At 35.0% G+C, this 27462-nt stretch overlaps 1 protein-coding gene and 2 pseudogenes across 1 annotated transcript; 2 read left to right on the top strand and 1 right to left on the bottom strand.

Annotated features, from left to right (window-relative positions):
- The first annotated feature begins 242 nt into the window (after positions 1–242).
- Positions 243–857, top strand: LOC142165814 (uncharacterized). The gene has a single exon (XM_075224189.1). The coding sequence runs from the start codon at positions 243–245 to the stop codon at positions 855–857; it is 615 nt and encodes a 204-aa protein (XP_075080290.1).
- A 4971-nt stretch (positions 858–5828) lies between these two features.
- LOC142165813 (viridiflorene synthase-like) lies at positions 5829–10609 on the bottom strand (annotated as a pseudogene).
- A 2416-nt stretch (positions 10610–13025) lies between these two features.
- Positions 13026–17765, top strand: LOC107773279 (vetispiradiene synthase 1-like; annotated as a pseudogene).
- Positions 17766–27462: the final 9697 nt, after the last annotated feature.

Here is a 27462-nt window from a genome sequence, read left to right as displayed (position 1 = left end):
CTAACTTAACTAATGAGATGTTAGTTAGTGTCTGTATATAAGTAGTTAGCTGAGCTTTGTTTGTTAGCTAATTCATTTTTTTCTCCAATCGTGAATAACAATGGAGATTTTACAGATTGCCTTCTCTCTTCCGCTGTATCTTTCTTCTTTCTGTCACTCTTACAGTTCTGATTTGTTCTCTCGATTTTCATTCTCGTCGGAGTTCGTCGTCCCAGAGCTAGGGTTCCTAATTCAGAGCAAAAATGGCTAATGATGGATTGAATGCTGAGAATGTGCAAGGACACACTCATCCTGTTGAGACTGTGCAAGGACACACTCATCCTGTTGAGGCTGTGCTAGGGCACACTCATCCTTTGTATTTACGACCATCAGACACGCCGGGAGAGCATCTGATTGAATTTAAGCTGATAAGGACAGAGAACTACAATTTGTGGTCTAGATCTATAAGAATTGGGCTGTTTACGAAGAACAAAATTGGATTTATTGATGGAACCTGTAAGAAGGAGAATTTTGAGCAAAATTTGCACGATCAGTGGGAGAGATGCAATGCATTTGTGCTATCATGGATAATGAATGATGTCACCAAAGAGCTCTATAGTACTGTGGTCTATGGGTCCTCTGCGTGTAATGTGTGGAGAGATCTGAAGGAACGGTTTGATAAGAGGAACATCTCTAGAATCTACAATTTGTCGCAGGAAATTATAGCCCTTAAGCAAGGTTTGGCACCAGTCTCTGTTTACTATTCTAAACTGAAGGACCTATGGGATGAATATGATGTTATGACAACTACTCCTTCATGTCCATGTCCTGAGTCAAGGATATTTGTGGAACATATTCAGCAACAATGCAGTTTCTAAGTGGTCTCAATGGATCATTTGCTCAGGCGAAAGGTCAGATTATGTTGATGATTCCAACTCCAAACATCAATGAAGCCTATGCAATGGCTGTGCAGGATGAGAGTCAACGAGCTAAGGCAGCTAGCATCAGTAACTTGGAAATAGGAGCTCAAGCAATGACTTATAACACAGGTCATGTAGCTAACCCAATGGCTTCCAATGCAAGTTATGGAGCTAATGCTGTGGGCTATAACACAGGGCAAACATACACTGGAGGCTACAAGCAGAAGAATCAGCTGTATTGTGATTATTGCAAGTACAAGGGACACACTAGGGATGTCTGTTACAAATTGGTAGGATATCCTGCAGATTTCAAACCAAAGAGGAAGAACTTTGGAAGGAATGCAACTGCAGCACATGTGCAGATGGACAAATGTACAGCAGCCCCAAATGAACAGATAGAAAGGTCAAAAACTGAACCTGCGGGACATTTTTTTACAGAGGAGCAATATATTTAGTTGCTAAGAATGCTCAACTAGGTCAACACCAACACCAACACTTCAACTGATACAGCTGCCCATGCCAAGGTCAGAGGTATACCACTGTCACTTCTGAGTATGATCAAAGAAAATAGGTGAATTATAGACTCGGGAGCTACGAATCACATGGTGTCTAGCCTACATCTGTATATTGATTATATGGAACTGTCTGAGAGTAATTCAAGAAAGGTGCAATTACCTACCGGAGAGACAAGTGTGATCACACACTTAGGGACTTCCAGTATATTAGATAACATAGTGATCAAGAATGTGCTTTTTATACCTAAGTTTAGGTATAATTTGTTATCAGTATCTAAACTGACCAGGGATTTAGGCTTATTTTTTGCCTTCTTTCCTGCCTGTTGTATATTCTAGGACATTTGCAATGGCAAGGTGAAGGGGATTGGTAGAATGGAGCATGGATTGTATGTGCTGGATCAGAATGTCAAAGTTAACACATGGAAGATTACATGTTGGTTTCATTTCTTCTATGTTGCCTATTAATAGAATAAATGCTACCTTATGGCATAAACGATTAGGGCATGTGCCTATAGAGACTATGAAAAGAATGCATATGTTTGGAAATACAAAACTTGTTGACTGTAATGATCCATGTTTTGTATGCCTTTTGGCTAAACAAACTCGTTTACCTTTCCCAGATAGCATTACAAAGAGTTATGCATTGGGTGATCTTATACATGCAGATGTGTGGGGACCTTTTAGAGTGTCTACTTATGATGGCAAACAGTATTTCTTGACTCTTGTAGATGATTTCAGTAGATTCACATGGGTGTGCCTCTTGAATTCTAAGGATGAATCGATTGTGGTGTTGAAATTCTTCATTGCTTTAATTAGAACAAAATTTTCTTCCAATGTCAAAGACCTCAGAACAGATAATGGAGAAGAATTTTTCAACAACCAGCTCAAGGAGTTACTTTGTGCAGAGGGGATTACTCATCAAAGTACATGTCCATATACCCCTCAACAGAATGGGGTAGTGGAAAGAAGACATAGATACATATTAGACACTGCCAGATCCTTAAGGTTCCAAGCTAATGTACCCTTAAGGTTTTGGGGAGAGTGTATAATGACTGCAGTGTATCTGATAAATAGAATTCCCTCTAGAATATTAGGTGGAAAATGTCAATTTGAGTTGGTATTCAACAAAGCCCCATCACTGGATCATCTTAGAGTATTTGGATGCCTTTGCTATGCTGCAAATTTGAAGAAAAGGGACAAGTTTTCTACCAGGGCTATTCCTGCAGTATTCTTGGGTTATTCCTTAACTCATAAAGGTTATAAACTGTTTGATCTAACTAATTGAATAGTTTTTGTCAGCAGGGATGTTGTTTTCCAGGAAGATAGTTTCCCATTTATGCAGCAGTCAGGTGAATGCAGTTCAAGTTCAACTATTCCATCCACATATCAAGATCACAATACACCTGTTACTGGCCTTGATGCTCTATCTCCAACAACCATTTTTCCAATTGATGAACCTTCAGTTGATGTAATGCCCACAGATCCACCACCTCCAGATATACAGGAGGACATGTCACTCAATAGTCTCATTGATGCTGCTTCCCCTACATCCCATAGTATGGATTCTCATACATCATCTACTGCTGATTCTATTCTACACTCACCAGCACCATTACCTCAACATGAAGGCAATTTTGAACCTCGCAGAAGCTCTCGAACTTCTAGACCTCCTATCTGGATGCAGGATTATGTAGGTCACCAAAAGAATGCCTACCCTATTTCCAACTCTGTCAGCTATCTTCATTTGAAGCCTCACTACTCCAAATGTTTGGCTACTTACTCTTCTGAGACAGAACCAAAAACTTTTGCTGAAGCTGCTAAGGATCCTAAGTGGGTTGATGCCATGCAACAAGATATCCAAGCCTTGGAAGATAATCAAACTTGGAGCTTGGTGCCATTGCCACCTGGAAAGCAACCTATAGGGTGCAAGTGAGTGTTCAAAATTAAGTATCATGCTTCAGGAGAGATCGAGAGATTCAAAGCTCGACTGGTAGCAAAGGGCTACACACAGAAGGAGGGCCTTGACTACACTAACACTTTCTCACTTGTTGCTAAAATGGTGACAGTAAGATCAGTTGTGGCACTAGCAGCTTCCTCTGGTTGGCCCCTCTATCAGATGGATGTTCATAATGCTTTTTTGCAAGGCGACTTAGTTGAAGAAGTTTATATGCTTGTCCCTCCTGGTTTCTCTAAGGGTATTGACAAGCAGGGGGGGTACCTTGTATGCAGGCTGCATAAGTCCTTGTATGGGCTTAAACAGGTATCTCGACAATGGAATATCAAGCTATCTGAGGCACTACAGACCATGGGGTTCTCTCAAAGCCACTATGATCACTCTCTATTTACTAAGAAAACTGACACGTCTCTTGTTCTAGTGCTCATTTATGTGGATGATTTGATAGTCACTGGGAACAACATTATAAAAATTGACAGGACAAGGGCCAAGCTGCAGAGTGTTTTAGAATGAAGGATCTTGGAGAATTGAAATTTTTCCTTGGGATTGAGTTTGCTCGATCTGAAAAGGGCATATACATGAGCCAACGTAAATATGCATTAGAGCTAATTTCAGAACTTGGATTAGCTGGAACCAAACCCTCTAGCACACCATTAGAAGTAAATCAGAAGTTGACCTCTGTTGATTTTGACAGGATAGCCTCTTCTTCTGATGACAATATTCAAGACCCTCTCTTGAAGGATGCTGGTGAATATCAAAGATTAGTGGAAAGATTATTGTATTTGACAATGACTAGGCCGGATATATCATTTGTTGTACAAACATTAAGTCAGTACATGCATTCTCCCAAACAGTCTCATTTAGATGCAGCAAGGAGAGTTGTCAAATATGTTAAAAATGCACCAGGGCAGGGACTGTTATTACCATCATCAGGTGATGGGACACTGAAGGCATACTGTGATTTTGATTGGGGATCATGCCTCCAAACGAGAAGATCAGTCACTGGTTACTGCGTATTCTTTGGCAATGCTTTGATTTCCTGGAAATCAAAGAAACAGGACACAATGGCAAGAAGTTCAGCTGAAGCTGAGTTTAGGAGCATGGCTTCCACTGCAGCAGAGATTGTGTGGCTCATTGGTCTGCTTGGTGAGTTGGATGTAAAGTTACAACTGCCTGTGGCTCTATTCTGTGATAGCAAGGCAGCTATCCAAATCGCAGCAAATCCTATCTTTCATGAACGTACGAAGCATATTGATATTGATTGCCATTTTATTAGAGAGAAGATAAAGGTTGGCATCATCAAGACTATACATGTGAATACTAAGGAGCAAATAGCAGACATATTAACTAAGGGGTTGGGAAGAACACAACACCAGTATTTGCTGTGCAAGCTTGGAGTGAAGAACCTTTTTCTACCCTCCAGCTTGAGGGGGAGTATTGAGCCAGGATAGTATTTGTATGTGTAGAAAGTTCAGGGGTTAAAGTGTACAGATTAGAAGTTAGTACCTAACTTAACTAATGAGATGTTAGTTAGTGTTTGTATATAAGTTTAGCTGAGTTTTGTTTGTTAGCTAATTCATTTTTTTCTCCAATCGTGAATAACAATGGAGATTTTACAGATTGCCTTCTCTCTCATTCTCTCATGCATGTCTGCTTTCCTTGAAATCTGATACCTTTAACTATTTAAATCAAGATCAATAAAAGGAAGTTTTACAATCACCGACTCAAACCCATTATCGAATTCTACTCAGCGGAATATGGAGGTACTTATGGCAGAACGGACCAATCTGGTCTTTCACAATAAAGCGACAGACGGAATTGCCATGAAACGACTTATTAGCAGATTAATATATTACTTTGGAATGGCATATATATCACATATTTTGGATCAACTAAAAACTTTGGCTAATCTTTAAATACATTATAAACTGTGAGTATAACTTAAACAATATGCTCAAAAGTGGCTACCTTGTGTCATCTCCACCAGAAATTGATGAAATAAACTCCATCAAGCGAATCACCGGTAAACTCATTTCACTTATCACATAATCATCCAAAAATGCTTAATATAGCTAGATGCATAAAATAAGTAAATGTTTCAGAATTAATAGCATCACTAATTCAGGAATAGGCAACAAATACATGGAGCGGTGAGTAATTACCAAATCCAAAACCTCATTACGACATACTAGTTACTTTAAAAACATACAACATGATTATGTACTAATGGAAATATTGTAAATAAAATGTTAAAAAGGAGAAGATCGATTGAAAAATAAAATACTTGACAGACATACATCAAATTGTGTGATACTCTCGAGGTGCATACAATTTATTCATTGAAATAAAACACTTGAAGTAATATGGTGGAGTACAAAAGCACTTATTAATGGAATTTTTAATAAAATACTGTAATGATTTACATTAACTTATTTGATTGACCATCTTCCTTTGAGTCCCCTACATGCTGATAGGATTAACGAGTAAGGCTTCAATTACAGACTTCACATTATTCTTTGGATTAGGGGTGTACAAGGGAAACCGACAAACCGCACCAATTCGATAATTCGAGTGAAATCGAGAAAAAAAATCTGACTATGATTTGGTGTTGGGAAAAAAAACTTGACCATAATTGGTTTGGTTTGGTTTTAACTAAAGAAAATCAAATCGAAACCAAACCAACCCGACATTATATATATAGAAATTTTAGATATATTTAATATATAAATATACTTGTTGTGATGTAATTTATAAATATTTCTTAAAAATATTTATAATTTTATATTTTAAAATATTATTTCAAGGTTGTGCTTAGAACTTTTGAATGTTCCAATAAGTTTTATAGCCATTAACATTAGTAAATTAAGCATTGCTAATAAAAGCCCAAACCAAAATCAAATTAATATTAATGCTAACAAAAAACATTCAATTCAATACTGCTAACGAGAATGTATTGAATATCTATTTTTTTATTTTGCAATAATTTAGAGAAAAATGCATAACTTATTTTTATTTTTTCTTTAGCGTTTAGTCATGTAATTAGTATTCCCTTATTTTAGCATGAATTAGTACTTTTAGATTATGTTTATTTTTATTATGGCTTTTTAATTAGCAATATTTATATTACATAATTTTGTTGTCTTTAATTATTGTTGAATATTTTAGGATAATGCCATGACACATCTCATAGTTTGTATTATTTTCTTGGAAAATACTTTATATAGTTGTATCTTATTAGGATTAAAAAATATTTTGAGCACAATTTTACATGTTTTGTTCTACAAAGATTTTACCGGAAAAAAACCCTGGAAAAAAAAAACAAATAACCCGAAAACCCGAGAAAAACCGAGAGTGAAAAACCCGAGTTTTATTGGTTTAGTTTGGTCTTTAAATTTAATAACCCGACACAATTGGTTTGGTTTGGTAATTGTAAAATCCGAACTAACCCGACCTATGTACACCCCTACTTTGGATTATTGTATCCATCTTCATTATTCTTGTAAACCACATCAATTAGAGGTGTCAGATTTATGATTGGCTTCAAAATCTCAAATGGCGTAGAATTAGTAGGCTTAATAATGCACTCTTTGTTCAAATCCTTCCATGCATTATATTTTCAGCTATTTCAGAAAGTTTTGCACTTGCTTCTTCCACTGTTAAATTGTGCTCTTTCATATATATATATATATATAGCATTCCATTCCCTTCACAAGTTGTCCTTTTTCTTTCTCAATCTATATATAAGAGCAGATCATGGATCATGAAAATATTAGTGAATTCACATCTTGTTTGAGATTGAGACGTAATTTATATATCAGTATATAACTTTAAGTTGCAACGTCATCAATGACTTGACCAATTAATGCAGAAGCCACAAGAATTTTAGGTTTATTCATCAACCAATCGAATGATACCTTTGAAACTGATTTCATGCCCAATAATGAAGCAGGTGCAAGTAGGTAATAAGTTCCAGTAATGAGTGCATTGCCTAGGTATTCTTCAAATGGTGAACTTTTCCTTTTGATGAACCATTGTGCTTCAATGTAGTAACTCCTAATGATTTCTTTCATCTATTTCAAGAAATATAATAAGTAATATTAATTACACTTATAAAATGAAAGAAAAATGACAGTATTAGAGTTTTAAGTGATCATACCGCCTCTTTGACGTAATACATCCCATTGAAACTTATATCTTGTTTCTTTACTTCGATGTCATATTCTTTGAAGAGATTGAGAAGAGTTGAATATACTGTTTTCATATAGGTAGGGAGTCGATCAATTTCACTTACATCCCACCTTCAATGATCAAAAACGTTTAATCAAATATCTTCAAAAGTCTTTAGATGTACAGTAGAAATAAAAGATGGAATTATGCATATCGGTCGACGGCTTCTGTGAACACTTCTAGTTCATCAAGAGTACCATATAAATCATATATGTCGTCAATTACTGAAATCATAGTTACACATTTTGCAAGCATAATTCGAGCACGACAATATTGAGGTTTAAAATATACCCTTACAGCCCAAAAAAAAACACTCCACCATTCTGTCTCTAACATATGAAAGCTTAGACGCAAGATCCAAATCTTTCCACCATCTTCAAAATAAATTAATGAGAGTCATATTTGGTTAATTAGCTCAAGAAATAAAATATATAAGGTGCTCAAATTAAATAAAAGAAATCTTACTGAGTGAGTTCACTAAGTTCTTCCTTGTGTAGAACTTGCAACAAATTATAATCTAGTTTGGCAAGTCTCAATAACTTGTCATTTCTTGATTCAGATTCTTCATATATTGAAATTTTAAATATGAGTTTCAGCTCTTGGAATGCCTCTATGAAGAGATTGCATGTGTTACTTGTTTCTCAATAATAGAAGAGCTTAATTTGGGTGCTATTTTCTCCAAATGTTCTTTTGTGAATATAACAGCCTCTTCTAATATTTCATCTCCATGTTTCCTTACTTGTGCTGCTTCATACAGATTTAGCAAACCCTTTACTTCTTTAAGTAAAGTTTCCTTGAATTTTCCACTGTTGTCCTTGAATTGGTTGAAATGATCTAATTCACAAAATATTTTGTTATAACAAACTTGAAACATTCATTTAAATTAAACAAAATTGTAATATGTACACATAAAAATATATACCAGAAGAGATTGGATAGCCGTGTTGCCTGAACAATCGAAAATATAACGCAACAATATTGTATAGGTCATCCTCTTCATGAATGACATTTAGATTAAATAACTTGCTTATTTGATCTTCAATCTCCTCTTCGAAGTGATACGAAATATCAAGAGTATCAATCAAATGTATTTTTTCTAAATTCACTTTTTCGTAATAATGCAACCATCTCCATTAAATTATGGATCCGCCTCTGATTCCATCTATCTATAATACAACCATCATAAAAAGTAGAAAAAGAAAGCAAACTTCGTATTAGTTTAAATACAAGAGATTAATATCAAAATACAAATATTCTGAATAATATCATAGCTTCACTAGTTCGCTAAACAATTGTTAATTGCAATTATCTCAAGAGCCTCAAAAAATATTTCTATAATGCAGCTATTACTAGAGTTACAATTTCTCCCTTTCTCTCTTTCTTTCTATATATATATATATATATATATATATATATATATATATATATATATATATTAGTCTCACAAAAGTATTATAATCTAAATAATTGTAAGACGGGTTTCCCTTTTTCTTGCTCTAATTAAAAACTTCGTCATTTCTTATTTTTTGTGCAAAGTTCAGGTTGATCCAATCAATTTAGAGAAGGATGTAGAATTCTAACTGAATGAGTGTGAAATATTACTAATATTTTTTTACAAAATTACAGTGGATATGCGATGTTGGGACGAAAGTATAACTAGTATATGTATGACACTTGGACAGAACAAATTCACCTATGTCAAGCACAAAGACGTAGCAGAATAGAAATCAGCACAACATATATAGAGTCAATATGACTTCAAGAACCCTAACGTCGGGCCGCCCTAATCAAAGAGTTCTAATTAGTAGCTAGAAACACATTAAATAAAAACCAATTTATCTTCTTGTCTGCACGTACGTCTGCAGCGTTGTCAAATGGTAAAATTATTATTTTACACCAAAATATACAGACTTATCATGATGATGTATAGTACTCCTAATTAGGTGATAACTATATATTTGTAAAGACATGTATTATATATCTATTAAGTTGGTATAAACACCCATGTAGCTAAGTTTTTACTGTGATCTAATTCTATAGATAGCTCATCTATTTCTAGAAAGATTTCTTTAATACTGCTTTTGAGTTGCTTTTAAATATTTCAACCTTAAAAAAGCATGAAATATACTTTTTAAAATTTGTCAACAAAATTAGTATTGGTGTAATTTTTTTTCAGTCTATTTTCTTAGTTAGACCGTTGAAAGTCACAGGTATTCGACAACATAGAGAATCCTAACTCTGGAATACTAAAATAACCCAGAGCAAGTATGTATAATTTTTTTCCAGTGACTTCTAGGTTTTAGCACTTCATAGCTATTTTTTGTGATCTATACACAAATAACAGGCCGAAATTATATTTATTTTTTCTAGCCGGTATACATAAATTATATACTGATTACATACGGTGATACGTTAGAAAAATTATATACTAAAACCAACCTATTCAAAGCAATTTACGCGAAGGACTCTCTTTAACAGAATACATCATTTCTTGCTACGGAGCCCGTAAAGGAGTTGTGGATACTGCTGTACGAACATCAGACGCTGGATATCTCACTCGCAGACTTGTTGAAGTAGTTCAACACATTGTTGTACGTCGAACGGATTGTGGCACCGCCCGGGGTATTTCTGTGAGTCCTCGGAATGGGATGATGCCGGAAAGGATTTTTATCCAAACATTAATTGGTCGTGTATTAGCAGATGATATATACATGGGTCCGCGATGTATTGCCACTAGAAATCAAGACATTGGCATTGGACTTGTAAATCGATTCATAACCTTTCGGGCACAACCAATCTCTATTCGAACTCCCTTTACTTGTAGGAGTACATCTTGGATTTGTCGATTATGTTATGGCCGGAGTCCTACTCATGGCGACCTGGTTGAATTGGGGGAAGCTGTAGGTATTATTGCAGGTCAATCGATTGGAGAACCGGGTACTCAATTAACATTAAGAACTTTTCATACCGGAGGAGTATTCACGGGGGTACTGCAGAACATGTGCGAGCCCCATCTAATGGAAAAATCAAATTCAATGAGGATTTGGTTCATCCGACACGTACACGTCATGGGCATCCCGCCTTTCTATGTTCTATAGACTTGTATGTAACTATTGAGAGTGAAGATATTCTACATAATGTGAATATTCCACCCAAAAGTTTGCTTTTTCAAAACGATCAATATGTAGAATCAGAACAAGTAATTGCTGAGATTCGCGCAGGAATATCCACTTTGAATTTTAAAGAGAAGGTTCGAAAACATATTTATTCTGATTCAGACGGAGAAATGCACTGGAGTACCGATGTCTATCATGCACCCGAATTTACATACGGTAATGTTCATCTATTACCAAAAACAAGCCATTTATGGATATTATTAGGAAGGCCGTGCAGGTCCAGTCTAGTCTACCTTTCGATCCACAAGGATCAGGATCAAATGAATGCGCATTTTCTTTCTGGCAAGCGAAGATATACTTCTAACCTCTCAGTAACCAACGATCAGGCGAGGCAGAAATTATTTAGTTCGGATTTTTCTGGTAAAAAAGAAGATAGGATTCCTGATTATTCAGACCTTAATCGAATCATATGTGCTGGTCAGTATAATCTCGTATATTCGCCTATTCTCCACGAGAATTCTGATTTATTGTCAAAAAGGCGAAGAAATAAATTCATCAGTCCACTACACTCGATTCAAGAACTCGAGAATGAACTAATGCACTGTTCAGGTATCTCGATTGAAATCCCCGTAAATGGTATTTTCCGTCGAAATAGTATTCTTGCTTATTTCGATGATCCTCGATACAGAAGAAAGAGTTCGGGCATTATTAAATATGGGACTGTAGAAACGCATTCAGTCATCAAAAAAGAGGATTTGCTTGAGTATCGAGGAGTCAAGGAATTTAGGCCAAAATACCAAATGAAAGTAGATCGATTTTTTTTCATTCCTGAAGAGGTGCATATCTTGCCCGGATCTTCTTCCATAATGGTACGGAACAATAGTATCGTTGGGGTAGATACACAAATCACCTTAAATCTAAGAAGCCGAGTCGGTGGGTTGGTCCGGGTGGAGAGAAAAAAAAACGAATTGAACTTAAAATCTTTTCTGGAGATATCCATTTTCCTGGAGAGACAGATAAGATATCCCGACATACCGGCCTTTTGATACCACCAGGAACAGGAAAAAGAAATTCCAAGGAATCCAAAAAAGTGAAAAATTGGATCTATGTCCAACGGATTACACCTAGCAAGAAAAAGTTTTTTGTTTTAGTTCGACCTGTCGTCACATATGAAATAACGGACGGTATAAATTTAGCAACCCTTTTTCCACCGGATCCATTGCAGGAAAGGGATAATGTGCAACTTCGAATTGTCAATTATATCCTTTATGGAAATGGCAAACCGATTCGAGGAATTTCTGACACAAGTATTCAATTAGTTTGGACTTGTTTAGTATTAAATTGGAACCAAGACAAAAAAAGTTCTTCTTGCGAAGAAGCCCGTGCTTCTTTTGTTGAAATAAGGACAAATGGTTTGATTCGACATTTCCTAAGAATCAACTTAGTGAAATCCCCTATTTCGTATATCGGAAAAAGGAATGATCCGTCGGGGTCAGGATTGCTCTCTGATAATGGATCAGATTGTACCAATATCAACCCCTTTTCTTCCATTTATTCCTATTCCAAGGCAAAAATTCAACAATCTATTAACCAACCTCAAGGAACTATTCATACGTTGTTAAATAGAAATAAGGAATGTCAGTCGTTGATAATTTTGTCAGCAGCCAATTGTTCTCGAATGGGGCCATTCAAGGATGTAAAATATCACAGTGTGATAAAAAAATCAATTAAAAAAGATCCCCTAATTCCAATTAGGAATTCATTAGGCCCTTTAGGAACATCCCTTCCAATTGAGAATTTTTATTCATCTTACCATTTAATAACTCATAATCAGATCTTAGTAACTAACTATTTGCAACTTGACAATTTAAAACAGACTTTTCAAGTGATTAAATTTAAATATTATTTAATGGATGAAAATGGAAAAATTTTTAATCCCGATCCGTGTCGTAACATTATTTTAAATCCATTCAATTTGAATTGGTATTTTCTCCATCACAATTATTGTGAAGAGACATCTAAAATAATTAGTCTTGGACAGTTTATTTGTGAAAATGTATGTATAGCCAAAAATGGACCGCCCCTCAAATCGGGTCAAGTTATACTTGTTCAAGTTGATTCGATAGTGATACGATCAGCTAAGCCTTATTTGGCCACCCCCGGAGCAACTGTTCATGGCCATTATGGGGAAACCCTTTACGAAGGAGATACATTAGTTACATTTATATATGAAAAATCGAGATCTGGTGATATAACACAAGGTCTTCCAAAAGTAGAACAGGTGTTAGAAGTGCGTTCGGTTGATTCAATATCCATGAATCTAGAAAAGAGGATTGAGGGTTGGAACAAATGTATAACAAGAATTCTTGGAATTCCTTGGGGATTCTTGATTGGTGCTGAGCTAACTATAGCGCAAAGCCGAATCTCTTTGGTTAATAAAATCCAACAGGTTTATCGCTCCCAGGGGGTGCAGATTCATAATAGGCATCTAGAAATTATTGTACGTCAAATAACATCAAAAGTGTTGGTTTCAGAAGATGGAATGTCTAATGTTTTTTCACCCGGAGAACTTATTGGATTGTTGCGAGCAGAACGAATGGGGCGCGCTTTGGAAGAAGCGATCTGTTACCGAGTCGTCTTATAGGGAATAACAAGAGCATCTCTCAATACTCAAAGTTTCATATCTGAAGCGAGTTTTCAAGAAACTGCTCGAGTTTTAGCAAAAGCGGCTCTCCGGGGTCGTATCGATTGGTTGAAAGGCCTGAAAGAGAACGTTGTTTTGGGGGGGGGGGTGATACCCGTTGGTACCGGATTCAAGGGATTAGTGCACCCTTCAAAACAACATAACAACATTCCTTTGGAAACAAAAAAAAGAATCTATTCGAGGGGGAGATGAGAGATATTTTGTTCCACCACAAAAAATTATTTGATTCTTGTCTTTCAAAAAATTTCCACGATATACCCGAACAATCGTTTATAGGATTTAATGATTCCTAACAACGGATTCATCTCTTTCGCTATCTGCATTTGGTATGGTTATTTGCTTTGGTAATAAAAAGAATAATGAATAGAAAAGAATAATGGTTTGGGTCGTGTATCTACGTCCAATCTACGGTAGAAGAGAAGGTTCCATCGGAACAATTATTTATTTCAGTTCAGGGTTCCTCGTCTCTTTTTTTTTTTTTGAAAAAGAATAAAAAAAAGGGGGGGTGTGGAGAGAAATGACAAGAAGATATTGGAACATAAATTTGGAAGAGATGATGGAGGCAGGAGTTCATTTTGGTCATGGTACTAGGAAATGGAATCCTAAAATGGCGCCTTATATTTCTGCAAAGCGTAAGGGTATTCATATTACAAATCTTACTAGAACTGCTCGTTTTTTATCAGAAGCTTGTGATTTAGTTTTTGACGCAGCAAGTAGGGGAAAACAATTCTTAATTGTTGGTACCAAAAATAAAGCAGCCGATTCAGTAGAGTGGGCTGCAATAAGGGCCCGGTGTCATTATGTTAATAAAAAATGGCTTGGCGGTATGTTAACGAATTGGTCCACTACCGAAACAAGACTTCATAAGTTCAGGGACTTGAGAATGGAACAAAAAACAGGGAGACTCAACCGTCTCCCGAAAAGAGATGCTGCTATGTTGAAAAGACAATTATCTCGCTTGCAAACATATCTGGGCGGGATTAAATATATGACAGGGGTACCCGATATTGTAATCATCGTTGATCAGCACGAAGAATATACGGCCCTGCGAGAGTGTATTACTTTAGGAATTCCAACAATTTGTTTAACCGATAATTAGTTGGTTTTAGTATATAATTTTTCTAACGTATCACCGTATGTAATCAGTATATAATTTATGTATACCGGCTAGAAAAAATAAATATAATTTCGGCCTGTTATTTGTGTATAGATCACAAAAAATAGCTATGAAGTGCTAAAACCTAGAAGTCACTGGAAAAAAATTATACATACTTGCTCTGGGTTATTTTAGTATTCCAGAGTTAGGATTCTCTATGTTGTCGAATACCTGTGACTTTCAACGGTCTAACTAAGAAAATAGACTGAAAAAAAATTACACCAATACTAATTTTGTTGACAAATTTTAAAAAGTATATTTCATGCTTTTTTAAGGTTGAAATATTTAAAAGCAACTCAAAAGCAGTATTAAAGAAATCTTTCTAGAAATAGATGAGCTATCTATAGAATTAGATCACAGTAAAAACTTAGCTACATGGGTGTTTATACCAACTTAATAGATATATAATACATGTCTTTACAAATATATAGTTATCACCTAATTAGGAGTACTATACATCATCATGATAAGTCTGTATATTTTGGTGTAAAATAATAATTTTACCATTTGACAACGCTGCAGACGTACGTGCAGACAAGAAGATAAATTGGTTTTTATTTAATGTGTTTCTAGCTACTAATTAGAACTCTTTGATTAGGGCGGCCCGACGTTAGGGTTCTTGAAGTCATATTGACTCTATATATGTTGTGCTGATTTCTATTCTGCTACGTCTTTGTGCTTGACATAGGTGAATTTGTTCTGTCCAAGTGTCATACATATACTAGTTATACTTTCGTCCCAACATCGCATATCCACTGTAATTTTGTAAAAAAATATTAGTAATATTTCACACTCATTCAGTTAGAATTCTACATCCTTCTCTAAATTGATTGGATCAACCTGAACTTTGCACAAAAAATAAGAAATGACGAAGTTTTTAATTAGAGCAAGAAAAAGGGAAACCCGTCTTACAATTATTTAGATTATAATACTTTTGTGAGACTAATATATATATATATATATATATATATATATATATATATATATATATATATATATATATATATATATAGAGAAGAAAGAGAGAAAGGGAGAAATTGTAACTCTAGTAATAGCTGCATTATAGAAATATTTTTTGAGGCTCTTGAGATAATTGCAATTAACAATTGTTTAGCGAACTAGTGAAGCTATGATATTATTCAGAATATTTGTATTTTGATATTAATCTCTTGTATTTAAACTAATACGAAGTTTGCTTTCTTTTTCTACTTTTTATGATGGTTGTATTATAGATAGATGGAATCAGAGGCGGATCCATAATTTAATGGAGATGGTTGCATTATTACGAAAAAGTGAATTTAGAAAAAATACATTTGATTGATACTCTTGATATTTCGTATCACTTCGAAGAGGAGATTGAAGATCAAATAAGCAAGTTATTTAATCTAAATGTCATTCATGAAGAGGATGACCTATACAATATTGTTGCGTTATATTTTCGATTGTTCAGGCAACACGGCTATCCAATCTCTTCTGGTATATATTTTTATGTGTACATATTACAATTTTGTTTAATTTAAATGAATGTTTCAAGTTTGTTATAACAAAATATTTTGTGAATTAGATCATTTCAACCAATTCAAGGACAACAGTGGAAAATTCAAGGAAACTTTACTTAAAGAAGTAAAGGGTTTGCTAAATCTGTATGAAGCAGCACAAGTAAGGAAACATGGAGATGAAATATTAGAAGAGGCTGTTATATTCACAAAAGAACATTTGGAGAAAATAGCACCCAAATTAAGCTCTTCTATTATTGAGAAACAAGTAACACATGCAATCTCTTCATAGAGGCATTCCAAGAGCTGAAACTCATATTTAAAATTTCAATATATGAAGAATCTGAATCAAGAAATGACAAGTTATTGAGACTTGCCAAACTAGATTATAATTTGTTGCAAGTTCTACACAAGGAAGAACTTAGTGAACTCACTCAGTAAGATTTCTTTTATTTAATTTGAGCACCTTATATATTTTATTTCTTGAGCTAATTAACCAAATATGACTCTCATTAATTTATTTTGAAGATGGTGGAAAGATTTGGATCTTGCGTCTAAGCTTTCATATGTTAGAGACAGAATGGTGGAGTGTTTTTTTTTGGGCTGTAAGGGTATATTTTAAACCTCAATATTGTCGTGCTCGAATTATGCTTGCAAAATGTGTAACTATGATTTCAGTAATTGACGACATATATGATTTATATGGTACTCTTGATGAACTAGAAGTGTTCACAGAAGCCGTCGACCGATATGCATAATTCCATCTTTTATTTCTACTGTACATCTAAAGACTTTTGAAGATATTTGATTAAACGTTTTTGATCATTGAAGGTGGGATGTAAGTGAAATTGATCGACTCCCTACCTATATGAAAACAGTATATTCAACTCTTCTCAATCTCTTCAAAGAATATGACATCGAAGTAAAGAAACAAGATATAAGTTTCAATGGGATGTATTACGTCAAAGAGGCGGTATGATCACTTAAAACTCTAATACTGTCATTTTTCTTTCATTTTATAAGTGTAATTAATATTACTTATTATATTTCTTGAAATAGATGAAAGAAATCATTAGGAGTTACTACATTGAAGCACAATGGTTCATCAAAAGGAAAAGTTCACCATTTGAAGAATACCTAGGCAATGCACTCATTACTGGAACTTATTACCTACTTGCACCTGCTTCATTATTGGGCATGAAATCAGTTTCAAAGGTATCATTCGATTGGTTGATGAATAAACCTAAAATTCTTGTGGCTTCTGCATTAATTGGTCAAGTCATTGATGACGTTGCAACTTAAAGTTATATACTGATATATAAATTACGTCTCAATCTCAAACAAGATGTGAATTCACTAATATTTTCATGATCCATGATCTGCTCTTATATATAGATTGAGAAAGAAAAAGGACAACTTGTGACGGGAATAGAATGCTATATGAAAGAGTACAATTTAATAGTGGAAGAAGCGAGTGCACAGCTTTCTGAAATAGCAGAAAATGCATGGAAGGATTTGAACAGAGAGAGCATTATTAAACCAACTAATTCTATGCCATTTGAGATCTTGAAGCCAATCGTAAATCTGACACGTCTAATTGATGTGGTTTACAAGAATAATGAAGATGGATATAGTAATCCAAAGGATAATGTGAAATCTATAATTGAAGCCTTACTCGTCAATCCCATCAACATGTAAAGGAAGATGGTCAATCAAATAGGTTAATATATATATCATTATAGTATTTTAATAAAAATTTCATTAAAGTGATTTGTACTCCATCGTATTATTTTTGTTAATTCGATTTAGATTGGAAATGTTTTATTTGAGTGAATAAATTGTATGTGCCACGCGTTAGTTATCCTTTTTTGCGACAACTGTTTAATAAATGGCTTTTTTTTCTTGCAACTTATAGATCTTTTACACCATGGTCTAAAGATTCCTTTTAAGTAAACTGTAAATTTGATGAGAAACATTAGACTATGGTCTAAGTTATTGGCAAAAGTTAGACAATGAGTGTCTAATGTTTTGTCTATATATAAGGTTGAGTAATATATGAGCAAACATTAGACCTAAGTCTAATAAGTAGCATTTGGAAGGATAATTTTTCAAGAGCTATATTTGCACAACTTAATTTTATAAATAGGGATAAATTTAAATGGGGGCTTAAGAATGAAACATTTGCGTATTTTATAATTTTCTTTCTCAGCCAACTTCTATTTGCAGAAACTTACCTATTGAATTGCTTATGCATATGTAAATTAAATAGGCAGAAACTTGGTTGAAGAAAATCTGGTAGTAACAATTTATTAAACGATGTATTGTCAAATCATCTAAGGTCACGAAGATGGAACTTCCACAGAGTAACATTACTCATTTTAGCTGAGAAAGTAACGTTATTACATAAATTCCAACCACACTATATAAGTGGTGGCAGAGAATCGTTACCATCAGTAACGGCGTAAAAGAGAACGTTACCCATAGTAACAATTTATATTGATGCAAAAACTTCAGTATTTTCAAATAATGAAATAATATTCATGGCCAATTAACACCCACAAACTCTTTTATCGCGGGGTGGTGGGGCAGCTATAGTACTAGTACAAGGGTGGTCAATTAAACACCTGTATCATATGTATATGTCAAATATTATTTTTATAGTTAAAGATATTGGCCTACATGCCTACTTTTTAATTATTGTCAAACTTTTCTTGCGACGATGTAATCTTGTATTTTCTAGAAAAATAAGTTAGTTAAGGAAAATGAAGTTCATGTTCTCTCCGATTAGTGTTATCTCCTAATTTTTTGAATAATGGTTGGTTCATTCTACTGATTTGGTGATTCATTTTTCCTTCTATTGATATGTGTTAACATCATTTTTCTTTAGAATTTGTGTATTAATTTTCTTTTCAAGGTTCGATTAATATATGGGTACATTTTGCAACTAAGGTTGACAACATTGAGGCTTTATACTTGCAGTTTACTATAGCTGTTACCAAAGAAAATTATGAGTTTCCTCTGTTTGTATATTAATATGACTCTTTTTCAGATATTTCCTTGCATTTTAAAATCATACACTTATATTTTTATATTATGAAAATCCTACGCAATATTATTTGAACAGTATTTAATTTTGCTAGTGTTCTAAGTATTTAATTTGAAAAACAAAATGAGAAAAGTGGTATATGATTAATTAAGTATATTTGAATAGAATAATTAAAATTACAAATAAAGTTTGTATGAAGTTGTTGCTTTTGGAATAGACGAGACCAATAACATCCTTTTACCAAGTGCTGGTCTTGAAGAGAGTTTGTCGATGTTTTGGTCAAAGATGTCAGAATTATTCATTACAAAAAAATAATTAAAGCAATAATACTTACTTCATATTCATTAACTTAAAATACTCAGTCTATAGCGATGGGTAGTTCACTACATTTCTGATTTCACTCAGATATTTCATATTTGAATGACGAAAATCCTGACAGGGAGCAATTTCCTTTATATTGGTCTAAAGCGGTAAAAATTTGAAGTCGGATGCAATAAAATATATACTGATTATATATAAATTATACATTTGTCAACTATTTTTAAATTGAACAATTTTATGAACTACTACTTAGGTTAATTTTTCAATTCGGGAATTAATTGTTACCCCAAAATAAATATGATACTTGCAAATTTTGTTTGTTTCAATAATAAGTCACGCAAACAAAAGGTCCGTTAGATATGAATATCAAATATATATCATTTTTTCAAGAAAATATTTTCATGATATGTTATTTTCTAATATTTAGTTACCGGTTAAAAAGAAAAAAATAAAAGAACTTGTGCGAATGATATTTTCTGATATGTCACAGTTAAAAAGGGTAAAATAATATTTTTATTATAACTATCTTGTTATAAATATATTATATTATGGATATTCATTTAGTACTCCGTTGTAAATAAGCTTCCTGAAGAAGCTTATCCATATGGGACTCCACCGTAAATATGTTTATCTATTTAAGTACTCTATTAGAAATAAGCTTCCTGAAGAAGCTTATCACTTCGATACCCGGTTATGAATAAATATTATCCCCGGTAGAAGATTATTCATACCGGGTATAATAAGCTTATCCTTTCAGTACCCAGTTATGGATAAATATTATCCCCGGTAGAAGATTATCCATACCGGGTATAATAAACTTATCCTTTCAGTGCCCAGTTATGGATAAACATTATCCCCGATAGAAGATTATCCATATCGGGTATAATAAGCTTATTCTTTCAGTACTCCGTTATGGATAAACATTGCTCTCAGTAGAAGATTATCCATATCTGGTATAGTAGCAGCTTACACAACAGCTTCATTTCTTCTATAAATAGAAGAGATTTCAATTCATTATGTACATCAGTTTGAATTCGAATAATATAACAGTTTTTCTTTATACTTGTCTTTACTTTACAGTCTTTATTTTATAATACGTTATCAACACGAGACTCTGCCATCTCGAGCAAATATTTTGAGAGTATCTGAGGTAAGAACTTTCTTTTCCTAAATAATGTCAAATCTTTATAAACTTGAATTTGTAGCCCTGGATATATCGGGCAAAAGCTACATGTCTTGGGTGCTTGATGCTGAAATTCATCTTGATGCGATGGGTCTGGCAGACACCATCAAAGACAAAAATCAGGCATCAAACCAAGACCGTGCCAAACCAATGATATTCCTACGACATCACCTTGATGAGGGCCTGAAAATGGAATATCTTACTGTTAAAGATCCAGTCATATTGTGAAATAATTTGAAAGATAGATATGACCACCTGAAGATGGTCGTTCTTCCACAGGCACGATATGATTGGACTCATCTAAGGCTACAAGATTTTAAATCTATCAGTGAGTATAATTCTGCTATGTTCAGAATTATTTCCCAATTGAAGTTATGTGGTGATAATATTACTGATCATGATATGTTAGAGAAAACTTTCACCATTTTTCATGCCTCGAATATGCTCCTGCAGCAGCAATATCGAGAGATGGGATTTAAAAAGTATTCTGAACTTATCTCATATCTTCTTATAGCCGAGCAACATAATGGACTATTAATGAAAAATCATGAAAGCCGACCTACTGGTTCTTGTCCATTCCCTGAAGTGAATGAGACGAACTTCCACCAGGCTAAACGTGGAAAAGGTCGTGGCCCCAGTCGTGGTCATGGTCGTGGTCGGGAAAGAAACTCTAATCATGGTAATAATAATGCACCAAAGAACACTCCTCACCACCAGCAGTGGAAAAGGAAGGAACAAAAGCATGAAGCGGTGCAAGCACCAAATGCAGAAAATGCATGCTATAGATGTGGAGAAAAAGGGCACTGGTCAGGTACCTGTCGTACGCCAAAGCACCTGGTTGAGCTTTATCAAGCCTCCCTAGAGAAGACAGAGAAAAATGTTGAAGCAAATTTTATTTCCGAAGATAATTTAGACTTCATGTATTTGGATATAACTGATTACCTTGCACTCCCAGAAGGAGAAACAAGTCATGTAATCGGTGGTGAATCTGTAGAAATGTAAATATTTTAATTTTTGTTATTTGTAATAGATAGTATGGTTATGTAATTGTTGTACATAAAGAAAAATTATGATTTGATAATGATGTTTACTATAATATATCTTGTTTATGTCATTTTGAAGAATATGGATAACATTATTAGATCAACTTAAACTCTAGCAGAGTTTGCAAGAAATATACAACCACAAGAAGTGGTTATATTTCGTATATCTCATTGTAATTATATTTTGTTAACTACCAGAAGTGGTATATGTCTATGATCATCAAAAGTGATAATTTAGGCTTTCTATGGTTACAATTGAAGATAAGCTACATAAATATTCTCTATATTAAATGCACGTCTCGATTTGCTCCTGAAGTAGTAAATATTTTAAAAGAAGTTGAGGCATCACAATTTGATGTGATTAATGCGCATTCAGATAATTATGTTCGATTTCCTGAAGAATGAGAACTTTTGATAATATTAATCCATTCCCTGAAGTAAATGTGACAATACTAATAAGTCGGGTAAATATGAACGCGCTCTTGATGTGAATACATTACAATTCACCTCCAGAAGAGTTAACATAATTGAGAGAATATATACTCAATATTTCATATTTTAAATTTGCTCCTGAAGAAGTAACACAATTGAAATTGCCTCCTGAAGTGGAAAAATATTATGAAGAGGAGTTTTCGTGTGCTTAAACAATTGTTTTACATTGTTTATTTGATTGTGATTTTCTCTCATGACACCAGCAGTGTCTGAGCAATATTTGATAGTACAAAATGTATCAACAACTCCTGAAGAGCTAAATGTTTGCCTAAAGAATACATGACACCAGTAGTGCCAGATAAATATTAGATTGTGGATAATAAATGAAGGCTCTCGAAGAGCTTATATACAAATATGTCATTCATATTATATGATTATGGTCAAAACATATGTTGTAGTAAACCTGAAGTTTACTAATACAAATGGCTATCATATTGAGACTACAAATGATTGGAAGATTGATAATCTTCATGTTTCCACAATCATAGGGGGTAAAATAATATGTATGTGAGAAGTTACCCGCCTTATTCTTTAATTTGTACTATATCATGTATCACAGTAAACCAGAAGTTTACTAAGAGATAGCACATGACATGATAAACTTGAAGTTTTCATTTGCCATTTTTAAATGAGCTATTTGAGAATTCAGATAAGCATATACTAAAGAACTAGAAGATTCTTCAGGAATTCTCATGTGCTGCTTGTTCTCATAATGAATTGATTATACCAGCTAAAGTTGGGACTAAGACCCCTGATTCTGAAATATATAAAAGGTGAATATGGGCCCGTTCACCTATCATGTGAACCACTTATAGGTGCATATATGAGATTGTTACATGTGTAATTATTGTCAACCTGCAGTTTGGCATTTGGAATTGCTTTTCTCGATTAAGAGCATAATTTTCAGATTATGAAATCAAGACAATTCATCTTGATAATGCTGGTTTATATCCAAGTTGGTTTAGCATTGAATACCTCCTATTAATGGCTAAACCATTGCTTATGAGAACAAAGCTTCATGTGTTGGTCTAAGATTTTCTAAATTGCATATAGCAGCACTTGTATGCATCAAATCAACAATATATGATAAGTCCTCCCTTCACAATTGGTTTAGGATCAGAAACCAAATATTTTTACTATCTTTTGTTGCGTGGTATATGATTAATTTCTCTACCATAATACACAAAGATATATTTCCCAAAGATGATTGGGGATATATGTTAGTTTTTCTAACATTTGGGGGATGGAATAAACAGTTGAAAAATATGCTATATGAATCGAATTATCATGATCCTCACTTAGAAGATAATTCAAGTCGAATGCCAGAAGCATTTGCTGATCCAAAATTAAATATCATATTTCAGCTGCAAATGCTCCTATTAAAATTAAAGTCCCTGAAGGATAGAGTTTACTGTACGCATGAAGCGTGGTAGACCAATCGTTTCCAAATATAACAATCCTTGAAAAATAGTAGGAGCTAATGATCAAAATGATCATAATGAGGAGGAAATAATCTCTAGAAGAGCCCACGACATAACATTTCATGAAACTCCCAAAAAAGTTCAGGTACCTGAAAATAAAGAAAGTGATGAGATCTTCACAAGTTATGTCGCTTCGGAACTGACACAAAATAATCGTTGTAAGCACGTGATTTTTGACCCTCCCCGAGAATTTTCACATTTTTAGCGTGAATATGTGAAATTGGGTCCAATATAGTCATTTTAACTATTTTACTTTATTTCGTTGCAAAAAGAAAAATCACAAAAAATATATATATAATTTTAGTTTATGTATTTCTCATAAACTTGAAAAATACAAAAAAAATTGTACTTTATTTTGGTACTTTATATAAATTCGAAAATTACAAAAAAAATATATATAATTCTATTAATGTTTGGTAGTCGTTTTAATACAAAATATTAAAACGAGTTTTTGTCTTTATTAAAAAACGAAAATTACAAAAAAATAGTTTTATTAATATTTTATAGTTATTTTAACTTTGAAAAAATACAAAAAATATTACCTCATATTTTATCTTAATATTTAAAAACGAAAATTATAAAAAATAGTTTTATTAATATTTTGTAGCTATTTTAAATCTTGAAAAATATTTAAAAAGATATAGTTTTGTTTTAGTCTTATATTTGGTAGTTATTTTGCTTACATAGGACTAGTTAAGCAACGTGTTCCTTTCCTATTTCTCGGGTCCGGGCAAAAGAATAATATTCGGGTTCAAACTACCCGGTTTTAGGCCTAATTTTCGGACCTAGCCCATAATAAACCGAGTCTCTGATACATGGGGAACCCCACCACGCGTGGGGGACATAAACCTTGAACCCCACCACGCGTGGGGCTCATTTTTCTTGGCCAAAGCTACAAATGCACGGACTTGGACATTTTCAAAGGGGGGACCAACGAAAGGACTTGGGAATTTTTTTGAAGAAAAAGACCACTGTTCCTCTGTCTTCTTTAAAAAACCAAACAAGAAAACCTACTGAAAAAGCCCTTCGACCACCGGACCCCCTCCCCACGCTCGAACACCCCCCGTCACGACCCCTCCGGTAAACCACCCAAACGACCCTTCAGCCACCACCAAACGACCCATCTCCAACCAGCAACCACCCATCACCAAACATCACCTTCTCGGTCGACAACCCCTACTCCATCGTCGACCACGTCCAAAAACCCAGCAGCCATCGTCGACCACTACCCACGACGACCCCCGTTGTCATTGCACCCCAAAACCACTGCCCAAACAGCCCGTCACCTTCACTGCCTCCTCGCCACCGTCCTCACCATCCCGGCGTAACCCACCAAACCAGTCACAACCCACTCCCTCGCGTTCAAACGACCACAAGCAGTCCCCCATCGCTGCTTCATTATTCTCCAGTCGTGACCCTCCACCGTCTCACACAGCCCACGACCATCGCTCACCTCCACATGTCCGAACGCCACCCCACGTCAAAAGGAGCAGTCGACAAAAAACCAGTCCACAAAAACCTCCGACCACCCTAAACCATCGTCAAACAACCATCACCTCGTCGTCACTACCCAGCAGTCGAACCCCCTCCTCCTCACGTCCAGCAAAACCACCAGCCCCATCGCCTTCTTCCTCACCACAAAACCCTAGCAAAAACCTAGGAGCCCTCCCTGTCAAACACTGCCCGTTGACCCCACAGTCGTCGACCAAACAGTCCGTCAGTGAGGTCGAGTTGAAGTCGAGTTCCAGTCCAAAGTCCAAAAGCTGAGTCGAGGTCCGGTTCGTCGAGTTTGTTCCGGGGTTTTCGTTGTTGTGCCTTGTTCAGTGAAGTCCGGTTCGAGTTCCGTAGGAAGCACTGTTTGTCGTTCTAGGATTGTCGAGGTTCAAAGGTTGGTGTTCTTCGTCCTTTGTTTCATTTCATTCATTTTGCATATTATGGTTCAAGGCAATAAATGAGAATATTCGATATATATGAATGTCAACAATGCAATTTTTGTTGTTATGTTAAAAATGTTTATTCTATGTTTAGTTACTGCATGCTTAAAGTAAATGCGAGCATATGAACGAGGTTATTCTATTTTTTCATTTTTACCCTGGATATTATTACCTGTTAGAATCGTTGTTTTTTTGTTTAACCTCGGATGATTTCATTGGTAGAAAATCGTAGTTGCTTTAAATTTGCCCTCAAATAAATATAAAAAAAAACGAGACTAGCTTCGCCAAATAAAAATGTACGGATTGCGAAGCCCTCACAAAATATATGTCTTAAATACTTAGATTCCAGGACGGGCCGTTTAGCAAATTTCACGGCCCTACCCCAAAATAATAATGCGCTAGTTGCTTTAGGCGCGCCTTTAATAATGTCATCTCCCTAAACTCTGGTGCACATTTATGTGACCCAAATCCAAATCTCAACGAAATCGAAATGTGTCTCTAATCACGGGTACATTGACTGTGACGTGGTATGAGATGCATTTCCATGACGTTGCAAATTCCTTTTAAAAAATAAGAATGAGATGAGCCTCGCCGAATAAAAACACAAACTGCGGGGCCCTCAGTAAATACTTGTTTAAAATTACTTAGAATTCAGGAGGGTCGTTTAGCGAATTTCACGGCCTCCGTAAAATAATAACGCGATAGTCTCTTTAGGCGCGTGTTTAATAATTTACTTTCTTAAGCTCGGGTGTGTATTTCATGCGACCCAAATCCAAATCTCAAAACATCAAATAAAATGCGTTCTAGATTGTGGGTGCATTTCATGTAACGCAGTCCAAAGACGTGTTTTAAGCGATGTTCACATTCTTGTAAAAACAATAATAATAAAGCGGTTAAAAGTTAAAATTTGCACATAAGTTCATACTTGTATAAAATCAGATAATCAAGCCAAATATAACAATTGAGCGACCGTGCTAGAACCACGGAACTCGGGAATGCCTAACACCTTCTCCCGGGTTAACAGAATTCCTTATCCGGATTTCTGGTACGCAGACTATAATATAGAGTCATTATTTTCCTCGATTCGGGATTAAAATTGGTGACTTGGGACACCCTAAATCTCTCAAGTGGCGACTCTGAAATAAATAAACCAATCTCGCTTCGATTGTCCTTTAATTGGAAAAAACTCCCCTCCCCCCTGCGGGTGCGGAAAAAGGAGGTGTGACAGCTCTGGCGACTCTGCTGGGGATTAAACACCCAGAACCACTGGTTCAGGGTTGAGAATTCGAGCTTAGAATAATTGTTATTATTTGGCTTTATTTATTATCTGATTATTACATGTTTTGAGCCTAATGTGCTAAATGCTGCTTTTACCGCTTTGATATTATTTGAATTGTATATAAACTGTGCCGAAACCTTTCTCTTCTTACCTCCGGGGATGTGCTTACTGGTTGAGACTCCCTATTATGTTAGTGTCATACCCTGAATAAAAGAGGCTCGGAAAGTTTCTAAGCCGGCTGGCCTTTTGGTTCCTGGAAAGGAGCTCCTTCCTCAGCTCGAGTTGTCCGCTCGGGTACACTGTCTAGAACACCGACCCAGGTTTTTGAACCTAGTATAACAAAGCCACATGCCGGATCCCTAGTAGGAACGTTTATTTGCATCATGTGCATTTGACTTAGGGGACTCAACATAGGGGTTGGGTCCGTCTAGGACAAGCAACCTGAAAATAATAGACCATCTTATGGCATCCTATGTGCTACATGTTGTATTCAGTCAAGGGCGAATGAGTCATTTGGTCATTTCCAGCATGATGTTATTTTAATCAAAGCATGGGGAACATTTGTAGAATCCAAGAAGCCTTGGAATTCTCTATGTCCCCCACGCTTGCTTTTTGG

This window comes from Nicotiana tabacum, chromosome 11, assembly GCF_000715075.1.
Source record: "Nicotiana tabacum cultivar K326 chromosome 11, ASM71507v2, whole genome shotgun sequence".
Lineage (NCBI taxonomy): Eukaryota > Viridiplantae > Streptophyta > Magnoliopsida > Solanales > Solanaceae > Nicotiana > Nicotiana tabacum.
The sequence above is the reverse complement of the archived record's forward strand: the minus strand, read 5'-3'. Positions and strand labels throughout refer to the sequence as shown.